General features: G+C 36.6%; 1 protein-coding gene across 7 annotated transcripts in view; it reads right to left on the bottom strand.

Moving 5' to 3' along the window:
- Positions 1 to 1,695: 1,695 nt before the first annotated feature.
- Tafa2 (TAFA chemokine like family member 2) overlaps positions 1,696 to 17,814 on the bottom strand; it is a 472,572-nt gene continuing 456,453 nt past the window's right edge. For 5 of the 7 annotated variants that reach the window (XM_031350385.1, XM_031350384.1, XM_031350387.1 and 2 more), the window contains exons 5-6: positions 12,809 to 13,054; positions 1,696 to 4,014 (exon numbers count right to left, since the gene is read on the bottom strand). In XM_031350385.1, coding sequence (XP_031206245.1) covers positions 13,043 to 13,054 — 12 coding nt within the window. In that variant the 3' untranslated portion in view covers positions 1,696 to 4,014; positions 12,809 to 13,042. The remainder of the gene's footprint in view (positions 4,015 to 12,808; positions 13,055 to 17,814) is intronic. The other 2 variants (XM_031350386.1, XM_031350383.1) reach the window with 1 other exon arrangement.

The following is a 17,814-nucleotide window of genomic DNA, read 5'->3' as shown; positions in this document are numbered from 1 at the left end:
AAAGCAGATACCATGCCTTGATCCCATTTTTTATTTATTCCTCTCACAGTCCGATTCCCTTAATTTCTCCTAGGCTCCTTCTCCTCTTCCAGAAGACCCATTCGTATGTAGCTGCAGGTGGCTGCAACATATGTACAAAAAGTACACAAAACAATACACACACATACATATATGTAAAGACATACACCCCAGGAACTAAGCCATCAACAAAGGAGTACACGTGGCTCCAGCTGCATAGGTAGCAAAGGATGGCCTTGTCGTGCATCAATGGGATAAGAGGTCCTTGGTCCTGTGAAGGCTCAATAGATGCCCCAGTGTAAGGGAATCTAGGGCAGGAAGGTGGGAGTGGGTGGGTGGGTGGCAGAACACCCTCATAGAAGCAGGGGAGGAGGATGGGATTTAAGGTTTCCATGATGGGGGGAAACCAGGAAAGGGGATAACATTTGAAATGTAAATAAAGAAAATATCCAATAAAGAAGGAAAAAAAAAGACATACAAAAACACAACACGTACAAGCACATATATATGTATATACACATATATATTTTTCTGCTAATGTATTCAATATGCAAAACAAAAGAAAGAAAGAAAGGAGGAGGGAAAAGGCAGTATAGAGGACAAGCAATAGGCAAAAGTTAATCTGACTAAAATAAGGATGTTCTGTCCTGGGCACCTGGGTATGCAGTGTGTATCCCCTTGACTTTCTAGCGCTTCACTTACTGTCCCCAGTCTCACTGTAAGACAGACATAAATTAATTAACTGAATGACACTGTGTAGTAATCATATATACTAAAGACAGTTATTCCTGGTGAGGGTGGGGGAGCTTTTTCATTTCAACCATAACCATAGGTTCTCAGACCACATACTACACATTAAAACAATACCAAGCCAGGCTGTGGTGGTACATGCCTTTAGTCCCAGCACTTGGGAGGCAGAGACAGGCAGATTTCTGAGTTCGAGGCCAGCCTGGTCTACAGAGTGAGTTCTGGGACAGCTAGGGTTATGCAGAGAAACTCTGTCTTGAAAACAAAACAAAACAAAACAACAAAATAAATACCAAATTTAAAATCACATAGAGTTCTGTTTGGAGTTAAAGTTAGATATTCTTTCTATCAAGACAACAAAAAAATATAGAGAAATTAAGTAAAATAAAGATGTAAGTTGTTATTCCAAAACTTGGAACTTTGGAGTTGTAATAACCAGTCCTTTTATTGGTTTATGTACTCACATTCATTCCAGGATCCTACAGTAAAATATCACCAATGCACTTTTAAAGGATGAGAGTATTTATGCACGTTTCATGTGGAAACTGACAGAAATATGAATAAAACCACCTCTTGAGCTCGTGCTATTACAGCAGTGTAAGCGTCTGTGTTGTGACAACGTATTACAGTTTCGAATGATGTTATCCCCAAAGGACAGACAAGTCAAGAAAGGGGAAAGCTATAACCCTGCACTATCTTCTGCAGCTTCGTGTGAATTTTAAACAATTTCCGAATAAAGAGTCATTTTCAAAGATGTTTAAGACATGGTACTGACGCGTACTTCTACTCTTATGTGTTTCTTAATGTAAGCTACGCTTACAGCTTTCATTATGAGGTGGAGTTTGCCTTGTGTTCACAGGTGCCTTACAGGGGAACGTCACAGGTTTCAATGCCTGATTTGTCAGTTTCCTAAAAAGCAGGTCAAATGGAAAGTTAAGCAGAGAACTTTATTAAAAGAGGATTGAAAACTTTGCCAGCTTCCATCTAAATTCAGAGCTGCCTGGGTTACTGACTAGGGTGCTTTTAAAATAGGATACAAGAAACCAGATTTTCCAAATTGTACTTGTGAAAGTGAGTCCATTTTATATTCCAATTTTATTTATTTTTTTCTGAATAGTCACAACATTAATCTACTGGGAATATTCTAGTTCATATAATTGAAATTCCATTTATTTTGTCTATTGATACGCATGTATTACACTTTTATATAATACAGAATTTCCAGTTTGTTTTAAATGATATACTTTTCAAAATGAGAAACATGATCCATAATTTCAAACAAGCCTAGGATAAAGCCATAATATCCAAAATGATAGTTTTCATTTTGTACCAAAGAAAGTACTGATAATTTGTTTGACAGAGAAAATCCAGCACAACTGTTACTCCTTTCATTTGGACTGCTTTAAAACTTGACCCATCATGAAACCCATGTTGAACTACCCAAGTGGTTTTATGCAATTAAAAGTACTCCAGGAATCACTTCATTCCACATTTTCATGAGGCGGTTGACTTTCACTCAATATTAAAAGTGTCGTTTTCCAATTTAATTTTTAACAGATTTTTACACTTTTAGCTGTTCTTCCAACTAAAGGTTCTACTTAATATGTGACCCTTTGAGTATTGTTATAGACTAACAGATACAAATTCTTCTCTAGAATATGTGAACTTCCATCCTAGAAGCCAACCTAAGGTTAACTGGCTTTGTCAGTGAGTTCTAGAAGTACAAAAATTCCCAAGCAGCTTCACTCTTTTACTAAAATGGTGGACCACCTAATAGGATGATCTGTGAAACACATATTTTGATCAAGCTAAAATAATTAAGACATGGAAAAACCCTTGCCTTTATATGCCTTCAAACTATAGGTTTACATGGTATTATTATTATGGGGTGGCAGCTCAGTATCCACTGTTCCCTTCCCCCACATCACAAGTGAAACAAAATAAATGCAGTACAAAATTATACATTCTGTAATAACTTAGAAAAAGGTAAATCAATGTTTAAGGCCTTTAAATATTTGTAAGACAAAATCACAAAGAACTAAGAATCACAAGTTTTAGGATGGCCGTGAAAATATGGACCAAATACTGGCCAAGAATTGTTTGAATGGAACAAGTGTAAGCAAGTATTTAGACCTTTGTGGTCAAGGAAAATCAACAGGGTTTGTTTGTTTGTTTGTTTTTCTATCCACAGACTGAACAAATATATAAGCATTCAAGCACTCATGGGAATCGAGCAGGAGATGATCTTGAAATGAGACAGAAAGGATAGTTTAAGAAAATGCAAGAAGAAATATAAGTGATGAGAAACTAGAGAAGTACATGCGTCCCTGGCGAGTTTTATTTTTTTAAATCAAAAGCTCTCTGCTAACTTGACTGTACACTGGTGACTTCTGTGAAGGAAAGTAAAAAGAAATATAAAAAAAGAAAGTACACTTAAAATAAAAAAAAAAAAAAACCTCTGGAAGGAAGGGTGCACTAGAGGCACAGAGTACTGTGTAATGGGAATTGGAATTCAGTCCTAACTGCTATCTGTTCAACTGTCAGAGAGCTGCAGCCACATGTTTAGCCTTGGGGAAACATGTCAGGTCGCCTACACATTCTTATGTGAGGGATGTATTCAGATCACTGTGATTTGCCAATGATTATCATTATCAATGGGTAAATACTTCTATTTCTTTCACAGAGGCCAGAGTAAGACATCAAAACATGTAGGCTTTCAGAGTTTCAAGGTTAGAATACCAATAAAATTGTCCCTGTTTTTGCCATGCTGGAAGAGTTTGCGAAGGGGACGTCAAAGCTGTGCACAGTCCTACTGGACAAGGAACAAAGGAGCGAGGAGCACATCCATGACAGGACAGTGAGCTTGGGAGACAGCTTTAGACATAAGAACAGTCACAGCTGAAGCCAGGAACTTTACAGGTGACAGTCTCTGGTGCCACTCCAGAAAACCAACTCTGTCCCAGCTCCGTGGAGAACAGTGTCCGCTTCCCTCAGAAGTGTCTTGAGCCAAGCATACTTCACAGCCAATAAAGTCTTCAGGCCCCAGTGTTCACTTCAGACTTCTTTAAAGTCTTAGTTTCAGTAAGAAGTAGATGACAAGCCATATAGTCCCTTGGAAATGGGTTTTAAATGTCTCATCTAAGCGGTATAAAAATCTTCAAGGTCACTGCAGGAGTCCAAGTTCTATTCTTGTGTCTCCATGAACCCGGCCATGAGGATTACTTGATTTAGGAGTAGTTAATGGGTTACCTGTAAAGGAAGGAAAAAATATGATCAACACTCTATAATAAATCTACAGTCTCAGTACTAGTAAAAGTAGCTAATTGTTACTAGGTGGTACTCACTGTATGTACCAAACACATCGCTGAATTCTCTGGGACACCCATGTTCACATACTTATAAAAACAGATGTATGTTTTCCTTCTATCATTTTGCAATATCCTTAAAACAACCTCCATTATTATTTCCAATGCCTCCAACTATGACAAAGATATTTGCTACTGGCAAAAGTTCTCTTGTCTGAAGGAGAATAATTCTGAGGATCCTTTCATTTGTGAGGACCAGGAGGTGGCTGTAATATGTAGACCTCTGTGGAGAAACATCTTTGGTTGCTGGAATTCAGTCAGGATGCTCTCAACCCTTGAAGACTCATTCTACAAAATCTGTTCTCAAAATAGCATAAAAACTGAGGGCTATCAGAACCTGTTTTATGTTCTGAAAACTATTATCACTGTATGATCAGAAGAATGGTTGTGGAAGCAAAGAATGAAGAAAAGTGCAATTGTTTACCAAATTTCAAAGTATGCAGAGCTACTCATAAAACTAATTGTATTTTTAATGCAATTTGGATCAATTAGGAAGATTCACAGTGAGTTTCATAACTCTTAATCTGATATATATGAACAAAAGGAAAGGAATGTGTTGTGAATAAACCACATTTGCAGAAGCAATATAGGAAAAAACCAAAGCTATTGCTGTGTAAGTGTGCTCGCCACTTCACACTAACAGCAAATAGGTTTCCCCTGAGAAAACCCCCAGGACTTATCTTCTACCAGTGGGTATTACAACATGTGATGCTTTAAAATTAATGTGAACATCTGGTTTTATTTCATTAAGTGACACAGCTGCTTAGCTTTTGGTAAGGTGCTCTTTTAAAGGGCTGCTTTATGTTTGTTGTTTTGTGATGTGCTTTGAAAAATGAAACTATGAAACTCATCAATAAGGTAACCCTAGACTTTGCTCTACCATAGCTAATCTCAAGCTGTACTACAAAAAGACATGCAAAATTCAAAATGTTTTTGAAGCAAGATGACAGCTATCTTCTTTTTCGTCTATTGCCAACTGCTACTTATCCTACTGCCCCTCTTCACTGAGGGTTACAGCATGAAGGGCATGTTGAATTTAGAGACCATGGAAAGTGGAAATTTCTCAGGAAGGACAGAGTCTCAGCAGGCTGTCTGCCATTCTGTGCTTATTCCACACAATCTGTGAAGGGCTCCCAGAACACAGGTGTAAAAAGGGGGGGGCAGAAAATATTAAGTCTATAGATAGTATGTCAGAGATGCTAATGGAGATAGTTCATCATTATGGGAAATGCTGAAAAAGTATTTTCACAGGAGCATTTGCCCATTGGGTCTACTCTAGCATAATCTGTGAGTACCATTGGCTGAGAAAGGTCCATTGACATTTTCTTAAACGTTTTCCTTCCTGGTTAGAAAAATGATTCAGCGTAACCTGGGGAAGATATTTGTAAGACTGATGTTGAAACAATAGAAAAGGTAAAGAGGTGTTGGAAAAGATTGAGAGAGAAGAATTGATGCGTTTCAGGAAGGGGTTAATGAAGCAATGAGGCAGGATACTGGAGACAGGAGAGCAGGCAAGCAAGGCCCCTAAAACAAGGAGGCAGGTTGGGTGCCCGGCCCCTTCGAAGAGTCAGCTTTGAGTCACCTGAAGGTTACTATGGTATTCCCATAATTATTTCTTTATCTGAAGGTAAATATTTGTTACTGTTGGTTTATAAAATCCTGTGAGAAAATTCTGTTGGTCTTTTGTGTATTGAATTAAAGCCTTGTCTTCAGATAATTTCAAAACCAAACAATATTAAAGACCTACTTAAACAAAGTCAATGTTTCCTGCATCTCTGAAAGTCTGTGTGTGTGCATGTATATACATACCCATTAAAAAGTATACATATCCAAACAGAAATATATATGTAAGTAATTATAAATATATACACACAAAAATATCACAAATGCATGCTTTTGTAGTACATTTTGTCTCTTGGAGAAAATAATAGCTTTAAAAGCCAAAAAACTTAAACATGGCCATAAGAGATAGTTGTGTAAAATTAAGAACTATCTAACACGTATGGACTGTAACACAAAGGATCTTTTCCTCACACTGGGATTTGTACAGAATTCTTAGTTCAACCCATCTCTCAGATAAGGAGTATAAAATAATAAAATAATCTCTAGTATCAAATGATAATGGGCAGTCTATTTTAGACTTGATCCTTCTACTTGATTAGGACAGATTATGGTTAGATGGGTGACATTATGGATTAAATCGATTGTGGTAGGGATTCTTTCAGACTCTCTCTCTCTCTCTCTCTCTCTCTCAGTTTTCTCATGTATAAAATGCAGCTGATGTTGTTAACATCTGCTGTGAGGACTGAGGACCGCAATGCCTGTAAATATCTAGTTTTGTTAGTATTAAACACCACAAAATAACAATTTCAGATATGAAAGAAGAGAAATTGAAATAGAATGGAAGAAATCTTAGACAAAAATCCAGGTAAATCTGAGAACAACAAATGGAGGTAAACTCAGGGTCTGCCCTTTTCAACATAGAATAAATTATGCACATGAGCATGTCTCAGCACACCCTCTGGAAATCTCTAACTTTATACCAAATATAATGGCAGAACCAGTAAGACATGCACATTTTCAAATATCTTTCAATGTACTATTTTAAATATAAAACAAGATCATGACTATAGATAACCATCTCCAAATTAAGTCACCTAAGAGGTACAATTCAAAGGATATTTAAAAACAAAATCATTAAAATTGAGCAAAGAAGGATTGGGGATTTAGCTCACTGGTAGAGCGCTTGCCTAGCAAGCACAAAGCCCTGGGTTCAATCCTCAGCTCCAACGAAACAAAAAACACTAAGCAGAGAAAAATCAATGATTTAATAATTTCTATGCTGACTGAAAAAATCCAAATGATCAACTTTAAATTCTAGCTTACAACTGGATGAAGATAAATGCGACCTTGCCTGCTATAATCTATACATTGGAATTTTCTGGAATATAAGAGTTCCTCAAGTAATTTTTATAAAAGCAAGCATTTTAACAAGGATATAATATTAAGAAACCACATAAAGATTAGTCTGTTTTTAGAAGTAAAATATAACTCTTTACACCAAAAGTTTATGTTTGATAAAATATCAAACAGAAAGATCTTCACTTTCTAAAAATAATCTTAGCACATTTCCATCTATTACAACAGGCTTCAGGATAGAAAAATCTCAGTTGCTCTCATGTATGCATCCCATCTTCTTGTTCTAAGGGGCTACAGACACAACATGCTGTAGGAAACAAAGAAATAATTCTAATTTTACCTCATTACCCACATGTCATAACTGCTGCTTTAGGGCACCTATGTGCCTTTGCAGAAGTCATATTTCATAAGGTTGTCTTTCACACAGTCTTATTTAATGCCTATTGGCTGGTGTGCTACATGCAATTGTTGGATTGATGGATCCATGGAAATGAAAATGTAGTAATAGTAACAGTAACCCAGTGTCAATCACATAGCTATGTTTAAGTGACTCTGGAAGATGAAGAAGCTAATGTGCTAACAATCAATCCAGGTATCAAGGACTGAAGCATCCAGTTACACCAGTCCAACAGATCAATTCCAGATCGCTGCTTAGATTCTTAGATATGTGTGTCAAATCTATTCACCACTTTAAGAAAATAGAAGCAAGCAAGCAACACATAAGATACCAGATAAATCTGAAATGAGGAAAGTCACTTATTTTTATACTGTCTGCACTTTATGCTTTGAACATTCTTAAATATCCTCCAATTTTTTTTTTCAAATTCAACAATGGAAGTATATTCAAATCTGTTCTTTCTCCAAGTGTTTACAAGTATTTCAGCAACTAAAAATCTTATATGATTATATTCATAAAGTCTAATTTTTCTTCCTTCCCAAGGTCTACTAACTAGGTAAGAAATGGGAGCTGGGCCTGGTGGGAGGCAATATGGAAACAGTGTGACCTCCACAGGCAGATCTTGGGTTCAAATCCAGGCCCTGTGTCTTTCAAAAACTGAGAGTGAACACATCATTTAATCTTCCCATGTATAATTATAGAACAATATTATTACCTTGCAACACTCATGTGTTTCTACAACTAAACCAAAGATCCCTTACAAAAAGTACATTCCAGTACATGCATGTAATAATTAGCAGATGTTAGTAGTGATAATTCTCAAATGAGACACAAAAGTGACATGTAGAGCTCCCATCAGGCAGCATTGTTGCTGCTTGTTTATGTAGAAATACTAATTGATTGAATTGTGATTATTGGTTTTGTTTGGTTTTTGTTTGTTTTCGGTTTCCTATAGTAACACACCTTGCAATTTGTTCTTCAAATAACACTACTTTTAAAAGTCATATATTAAGAATTTCATGCTCTTTGATAGCTTTGGGTAAAATAAAATGTCTTTTTAGACAATTTTGATACAAAGTAATGATTAGATGTTTGATCTGTGGAACAAGGCTGCCATTTCTGCAGATTATTTGATGTGATTCAAGATACAGATTAGACTAGCTAACATTAGCATCCTATGGCCATGAACTAAGAAGTACAGACCTGTGCTGAGGACAGTACCAGGCAGTCAGTGTTCACAAAGCAATAACCTCTGGTGTGTGACCCGTAAGCACTGAGCTAAGAAGTATAGACCTGTTTGTGCTAAAGACAGTGACAGGAACTCAGCAGCATATACAGTGTAACCACCACTTTTAAGGCATCTATATACACGTGAAAATAGTTTTGCCCCTATTACTAGACATATATTATGCACCCTCTCAGATTCTTATCTCCCTTCCTTCTGTATCTCTCTCTTTGTGTTTTCTATGAGCCATGTTACATGAGACCTTGTAGGCCGGACATATATTTAAGGAATCAAGGCCACACTTTATCCAGGAATAAAACTTGCAACATGATTATACATCAAGGGAATGCAGAAGTAAAGATGCCCTGCCATATTAAGCATTATTCTGATGAGGTACATGTGACGATGTCCTGCCATATTAAGCATTATTCTGATGAGGTACATGTGACAATGCCCTGCCATACTGATGGTTACTCTGATGTCATCATTCTTTAATGGAACACTATTAAACACCTTTGTTCAGGTTGCAATTTGTGTACATTTGTGAAATCACTTCCATCTCTGTACAGCATTGCTGTGACTCTTCTGCTGTCTACAGAATAATATATTCTTTTCTCTAACATAGTCATTAAAATCTTGTTATAGAGTACTGTAGAATAGCATTTACATCCTTGTCATTATAAGTCGCGTACACACATTAATGGGAAAGATGCTGTGTTTGAGCAGTGGAGTCAATTTCATTCCAAAGGGAGTTAAGTTTTCTCTAAAATACCCATGTCATTAGCCAAACATTTATTTTTGTACTAATGAACATGTTTTATTTAAGCAAGTGGAAAGCAGGGAAGTGTGGCAGTATTTCTGAGAGAAAGAAGCAGGTTTAAATGCAGTCTGTGTCCAACCTTTATAATGGCTGCTTAATAACGTCACAAATACACACAATTTAACACTAACACTCCAACCAATTTAGCTTGTTCAATAAAGGCCCAAGGAGCAGCAGAATCCCTTCATAATCTTAAGTGCTGATGTGAATGAACTTTCCCTTCCTTAGAACAGAATTGCTGCTCACTGCAAATGAATTTTTTTAATGTACCTCTTACAAGTATATGAATGTAGCTCTTGCTTCACTATCTGTATACTAAATGTGCAATTAAAATGTTATTATTCCACAGTAACAGGTTTTTTCATTTAAGCTAGGGAAAAGCTGCCATTAATTTGGTCATAACTGTGTATGAACATACTCAACCCCATCTCAAAGCATGCTATATAATAAGGTGTCACAAAACAGAAGACACCTGACTGTCAAATATGTGCATGTACAAACCAGCTAACCAGATAGCTTTCAGGTTTCGATGACAAGGGATTATACAAAACAGGGGAAATAAATCCTTTTCATAAATATACTCATCTGCATACTTAAATTAAGTGTATATTTTACTTCCATAGTAATACATGTAGTATCGACAGATCTAAAAAACACTGTATGTTCACACCACATCTTAATTTCTCTCAGAGAATTCTAAGGCTGAATCGGTCTTGACATTCATCCTAACAGATGGGCTAGTAAAAGCTGTCTATTCAATACTTCAGCACAAGTAAGGATGACTACTGAATGATCTTGAACTATGTTCAGTTAATCTTCTCACTAAGTTCTTGACTACTTAACAGGCGTGGGTAATTCACAAGAGTCATTTCAGGTGACCCGGAGCATCTCAGACAGCTGCAGATAGCTAGCTAATCCCGGTTAGGTATAATTAGGGTGAGCTCACCTGGAAACAGAGGGGTGAAGATACCCTGGATGTGGCCTTGGGTCCTCTGCTCTTCTGGCAGAGTCACTGCAGTAAATAAGAGCTGAGATAGCTTTTTCACCAGCTACGGAGACTGTTTTACACCAGCATTGCTGCATGCTAGTTTTAGAACTTTAAAGTCTCTTGAATTGTTCTGAGATGCCAACCTTGTCACTTGGACTGAGTTCCTAACTCCTCTCTCAGCCCCAACTAGTATGATGCCACTGTATTTAACTTTCTAAAAGATGTGATTATTATCGTATATAACAGCAGTGCTAGGGAACTGTTTGCAGAGACAGAATATTTGGGCTTTCCAAGCTGTGCAAACAATCTTTAGAACAGTGGACTTAGGCTATTTCTCACAACTTTGAACCCTACTACATGCCTCCTGGAAGTGGATGAGTGCAAGGCTGCTTCTTATGAACCACTCTCCCTTCAGTACACAAAACTCATCCTCAGTTTGACTTAGCTAATAGCAAATGAACTGTGCTTCACTTTGTCATTCATTGGGTATCTAATAAACACCGTTGGCATTTTTCAGAATGTGTTAGCAAAATATGTCCTTTACTTCTGGACCCCAACTTGCACACTTTCTTTTCCTGGTAGAACACAGACACTGAAAAACAATAATAAGCTTAGATAATGTATAGAAGCATTCAGAATGAGGATAAATATCTTAGAAAGTTAAAAAAAAAACTTAAGACAGGAAAGTAATTCCTGAAGAGAATCTGGGTAGATTGTTTTAAAGATATGAATTATAGATTTTAGTACCAGAAAGTTTAGAGATCGTGAGAATTTTTTTTAGTTCAATTGGAATGTGCCTCACCTGTCAAATTTGATATTACATTTGTTTTTTAGGATTCACCTCTCATTTATACAGAATAATTTGAATGGATAGTTTCTACCCACTTTCTGCAGTAGAATGTTAGCTTAAAATTTAAGCCTAGTCAAGAACTATATTCCTCAACAACTTCAGCTTTGCTGCAGTAAAAGCAAATGGGAGCAGTGATAAAGTTTAAAAACTGTGCTTCAGAATTAGTTTGTAGCCAATGAGACTTGGAAAGGGGGACTGGAATTAGAAGCATTCTTCCCACTGGGTTGGAATTGCTAAGAACATTTTCTCTTAACTTCCTGGTTGGTTTGAGTTATAAAGGAAATGGCTTTCTGTAACATTTTCTTGGGCCACTTGTCCAAACAAATTACATGATGCTATCATGTTAAAAAAAAAAAAAGGCTTGGTGTGACATGTGGAAGCACAAAGTCAGAATATTTTGAGAACATTCTAGAAGAAGGACATGTTCTATCATCATTTACCATTCAGTTAGCTTCAATGATGATCATGCCATATGTGGTAGTAATTTTCAAATCCCTTTCTATGCATTACAAAGTTAAAATCCACTCTCTGAAGAAAAGAACATCATAGATAATGATGTTTAACAAGCAGGATGTATTGACTATGCATGCACCTCCAGCCCATTCCATCATCACCTGGTTATTATCTTCTGTGGGCCTTCCTAATAATATAATTCAGTAGTCCCAAATTTCTAAAGTAAATATATATATATGTATATATATATATGTACATATATATGCAATTGGTATAGATATGTGAATATATATACATATGTATCTGTGTTGTATATGTACATATTTGTGTGTATATGATTATATGGATATGTGTATTTATATATGTATACACATATAAACACATACATGTTCATATATAAGAATGTATATGTGTGTGTGTGTGTGTGTGTGTGAGAGAGAGAGAGAGAGAGAGAGAGAGAGAGAGAGAGAGAGAGAGAGAGAAAGACTTTAGGGGCTGGGGCACAACACAACTTTAAATGTGTGTTAATTCCAATACATAAAGAATAGTTTAGGTAAGAAATGTGTCTAGATTTGGTTTATGGAGATTAAGAGAAAGCCCCTTGGCTCAGGACTCTTCATGAAAATTTATAAACAATATGCAAGTTGAACACTGACAGATGTTCAGGAACAAACAAGGGTTTTATACTTTGTTTCCTATTCTAAGGACAGTGGCACTGCAGAGCCCCTAGTGGCAACAGCATAAGGTTCATCAATGGCAATATATTGGCTCCTTCACCATGGGGCTTTGTACGACATCCAACATGGGGGCTTTGTGAGTCAGTTCAAGGAACAATGTTTCTTCCCAGTTTTTTAAAATTAGAAACATTATTGCTTCCTTTATTAACCATACAGTTACTTCTTTGCCCTCTAGTCTCTAAAATTGTACTGATTTTGTTATCTCTCTTTGAAATCAAACACCTGGAAAGCTACAGTAACCACAAGAACCAGGAGGTCGCAGTTCACCCTGTTAACATGGGGTACACACCTGCTGCTCTGTGAGAAATGAAAGGAGACAGGCGCTCATTTCTGGAGTTGTTTGGAATCTTTACTTCTCAAGGAAACTTCTGCCCCTTCCTCAGAATCCGACCAACACTAGGATTCGCCATAACTACTGCTCCAGCGTGGAGCCAGAATAATTTTGAATGTGGAAAATCAAAAATTGTCATCAGGCACAGCAGAAACCTTCTCTTTCTATTGCTCCATTCCAACGTGAAGATTTTTACACGTTTGCCTAAGGAACAAACACATGTCAGGTACTCCACTGTTCAACAGATCACAGGATTAAAAGCCAGAGAGAAAGGGAACATTTTAACAAGCATAAAGGGACCACAAGACAATAACGCCCTTTGCTTCCAACAAAGCTCACAGTGGGAGCAGTTCTCTATTGCTCTTAGAGGATTATAAATGCTGAGTGTGTTGAGTTTCAGAGGAACACACACAATAAATGGGGCTAACTTAAACAGCTTTTATAAGCAATTTCAACGGGGATTGTAAATTTTCCTAGTGAATAGTTTGGGAGACTTTCTACACAAACCAAAGAAAAATAAGTGACATTGAATTCAAGCAAGAAAGAACAAAGAACTCAACAAATAAGTATTTTAACATTAAAGTGTCAAAGAATCATAGAAGCATTATGTGGTAATACTCAGTTGGAATCCTAAGATTTCATATTTGCAGTCATAACCATTCATGGGCTTATCTGAACATCCATGCCTGCAGTAATTTAGAGCTTGCTCATGCATAAACTTGAATCATTCATTCTTTAGGGCAGGTAAAAGAGATCAAGCCCTTTAACCAATGTTTAAGTTTCATCACCCATGGGCACTTGCCTTTCAAGCCAGCTTCACAGTTCTTATTATAAATCCTACGACACTCATTAGTGGTCTGCATAATACCCTTGACATGTTCAGCAGTAATAATGATACTTTATGCATTCTTCTTCAAAGAAGATTTTATATATATGTGATTATATAATATATGCATATATCAAAATATTATGTGTAATTTGCATAATAATTTGAGAAAATATAAATCATAATGTTATTCACAATAAATCATATAAAGGTGAAACTAGTCATTGGCATCAGGAAATAGAGAGGTTGTGAATGAATGAGTCAAATATAACATTGCCTTCATGAATGGGAGAGGACAGAAGAGTTAAAACTCATTGAAGAAAAAAGACATAGTAGAGATTAAAGATAGTTTATAATTTAAGAATAGCTTCAAGTTATTGAACATCAAAAACATTTTTTGACTATTATTGCTAACTTTGGCCTCTCCTTATCAAAGTAGAAAAGGTAATATTAAGGCAATGTGTAGGGTAGGGCAGAACTTCAGTGTACTGATCACATATCAAGAACATGTGACCGTATCTAGGCATACCAGGTCCTAGAGTTTTAGACAATGAGCATTGCCATTACATACAGTAGGTGTGAGTGGCAAACAGCAAAGAATGAAATTCAAGGCCATGTGGAAGAGTTTTACCTAGCCATGAGCAGAGGAGATGCAATGTTCATGTCCTCCCACTGCTCCATGTCCTTTACATTGTTCAAAAACATGTTCTGTGTGAAAGTCTTTAATTCTCCATGAATTACATAGCTATTGTCTATATATTTCCCCTCTTCTGCTTCTACTCGTCCTCTGAATTTGTTCCCAGACCCTTTCCCACCATCAATTTTGTAAGAAAGGACTGTGCTTCATCTAGTTTGTATAAGGGGATCATTCCCTCATCAGTCTTGCCCATTCTGTATCCTCTTCTTCGCCACCATCACCTGACATCTACAATGGTGTCATACTATAGAAAGAAACTCGAATCTATGAAACATAAAATCCTTCAGAAGTAGACTAACCTACTAGTCTCATCTGCCCTTCTTTGCAAAGGCTTCATAGACACACATTTAATACTCTTCTAAGTTCTTGTCCACACTCATGGCTCCTAGTCTCTGTGCACAATTAGTACTGTGATTGATTTAAAGCACAAAGGGTAGGAGATAGCTTCATGATCCATATATTCAGAAATTTATCTACACTTAAGGCATAATTCATTACATTAATATGATTTATGAACTATGAGCTATGGTAAAGCAAGAATATTAACATATACTTCTTTCTTCATGACTAAGTAGTATTCCTGTCACTTAAATGATCCCTGATATTTATCAAATGAAAGATTAAAACAATGGAAGGATATGTATATGGAGGAATGAATGAAAAAAATGAATGAATGAATACAGACACACACACAAAAGTGATAAGCATAAGCAGCTTCAGAATGAAATTGAATTACCATTTGGATTCTCCATAAACACCTAGAGGCATGATCAGGTGACCCCATAGGCCACTTTCTCAGCTACTAATTTTCTTAGCATTATTCCCATGGTTCTGTATTTTTAGAATTTGAAATTATAGATATCTATGGGTCCTGACATTCAACTTCACTTTTGTACATCAGATATTTAAATGTATTCTCATTTGGAAAAGGTCTGATTTTTTAGGACAAAATGAATTCATGAAAATAATAATGCAGGAAGATAATAGCAATCTGTGATGCTTTAATTGGTATTAGACTAACCACTTGGGATGTGGAAAATGTCCAAATGGATACATCAAGGTTTATACTGGCATATTTATTACAGTTAATATTTCCGTTATGAATTATCCTACTTTTAAAAATGTACTTCTCTCGAGTAATTTCCATACTGCTGCCTAACACTGTCAGGGAGTTTTTCTCCTGGAATATTTTCTGGTGGCAATTATCCTATACCTAGGACTCATAGGTTTTCTTGACCAGTATGGTGGTGCTGCTGAAGCAGCATCAAGTTTTCTATAGTGGAACACATTGAAAAAATGATGAAATTATTGAGCTCTCCACCCAAATAATATGGTTCATATAACCTCATTCACATAGAGGGGAGGGAGGGAGGAGGAAGAGTGAGGGAGAAAGGGAGGGAGTGAACAAAGGGAGGGAAGAACAGACTTAGCTATGTTTGCTATTCAGAGTTCCTGACACCTCTTCCCTTCCTTTTCCCCCTAAATCATGAAGGATGACTTTTTTAAAGGAATCTTTTTTCCCCACAAATTACAATCTGACTATAGTATTTCCTACTTCTTTTCCTCCCTCCAAACCTTCTCATCACTTTCTTTCACACTCAAGTTCATGATCTTTATATCATTAATTATTATAACCTGGCTGGCCTGGAGCTCACAGTATAGTTCACTCTGGCTTGGGACTCACTCACAGAGATCCATCTGCTTCTGCCTCTTCAGTGTGAATGCTAAAGTGCATATTACCCTACCTGGTTAGGTCTGCACCCACTCTTTCTTTGTTTTTTGCTCCCTTGCCTTCTTCTGACTCCTTTTGTAGTTTTTACGAGTCTATCATGTCTTAAGTTGGCTTATCATCGCTTGGTCCTTTATGACTTTCCTATAGTTCTGACAGAACAGTGGCTTCACATCAATGTTGTGGGCTGGTTTTTGTTGCTGCTGTTGTGGTTGTTGTTGCTATTTTTGTTGTTGTTCAAGCTACGTATCTTCTTGTGTGTCTGGTTTGGGATTTTATTTTTCTAATTGTATGGTTATGTTTTGTATTTGAAAAATTGGAAAATGATTATGAGACTAAGACTCTAATTTTCCTCCAAGAGATTGTACATTTATTTGCCTTTCTCAATGACATTTCAATAATCCAAGTACCCCTCAGTCCAGTTTTAGGTACCAGGGTGATTCAGACAGTACTCTAGAAATATTGTTCCACCTCTCTTACTTTCTTACAGTGCAGCTCAGGAGTACCCAATCACAAATAAAATGTGTTCACAGGGATATCTGCACTGGGGGTATCTTATCAGAAGTAAGATGAGCTTGACATGGCTATGCACTGGATGACTAAGGTTTATTATGAGAGTCTTCTGGGGTCTGCCAGAAAACCCACGTATTTTCAATCTCTAAGACTTCCTGGTGTTGACATTTGCCTACCTGGATCAGAATACTCCTAGAATCAGACTAGTCTTTCTAGAACTTCACACTTCTCTACACACTCTACTTTCTCCCTTCTCATTGGATTTCTGATGTCAGAACACATATAATGTATACATATCTTATCTTTAAAAAAAGGGGTGGTAAGATACTTTGAGGATTTTTATGTAACCATTTCGAAAATAATAAAGGCAAATTATGGCAGTTCGACTTCTTTAGGAAGCTTAGTGTTGACAAGTCATCAAGAACTTTGAAGCCCTTCAACTTTTTTCTTTGGCCCATTTTCATGGTAGCACCATGCTACAACTCCATTTGTCTGGTGCACAGCTATAAGTTAACTGTTACGGACAGCAAGAGCAACTGTATTTTCCAGTTTCCCTGAGGTAGTCCTACTTTATACCTGCTTCCTGAACTCATCTTTTGCATATCCTAGAGAGATTTCCTCCTATGGATTAGAAGTTCTATCATCACCTGAATCAAGTAACTATCCGTTTCATGGAAATTTGAGTTTTAGTAAATAACTCTTGGATGTTGATGTTTTCAAGGTATAAACATAAGGATTCTGGTGATTTTGATGGACCTAAAAGGAAAATTCCTAAAAGCATAAAACATTTTTTGAAAACCATTCAATTACATTAAGCTTATAATAAATGTTTAAAATTACTGTCGAGCGACCATTCCCAGTTACAGCACTGTGATGTGTTCTCCAGCATTTCTATCATAAGGATGAGACATTGAAAGGGTGAGTGTAAGGCTGACTGTAACTTTATCAGCCCATATGGAGTTTAGGGTCACTCTAGGGCCACATTAAACTCATGGCACACTCTCCTACCTTCCAAGCAGATGACTTATTACAATAAGGTGATCAAAAAGTCCTCTTACAAAAACCTAGACCAATTTTAAAGCCCAGTGATATTGGAATTTAATATCATCTAACACACCCTTAAGTTTCTCAGCTAGGTTTTACAATTTTCCAATCATATATTTTTAAAGTTTGTGTTATAATGGAATTTTCATAATTAT

This window comes from Mastomys coucha, unplaced genomic scaffold, assembly GCF_008632895.1.
Source record: "Mastomys coucha isolate ucsf_1 unplaced genomic scaffold, UCSF_Mcou_1 pScaffold4, whole genome shotgun sequence".
NCBI classification, from domain to species: domain Eukaryota; kingdom Metazoa; phylum Chordata; class Mammalia; order Rodentia; family Muridae; genus Mastomys; species Mastomys coucha.
This window is presented reverse-complemented; position numbering and strand designations above follow the sequence as displayed.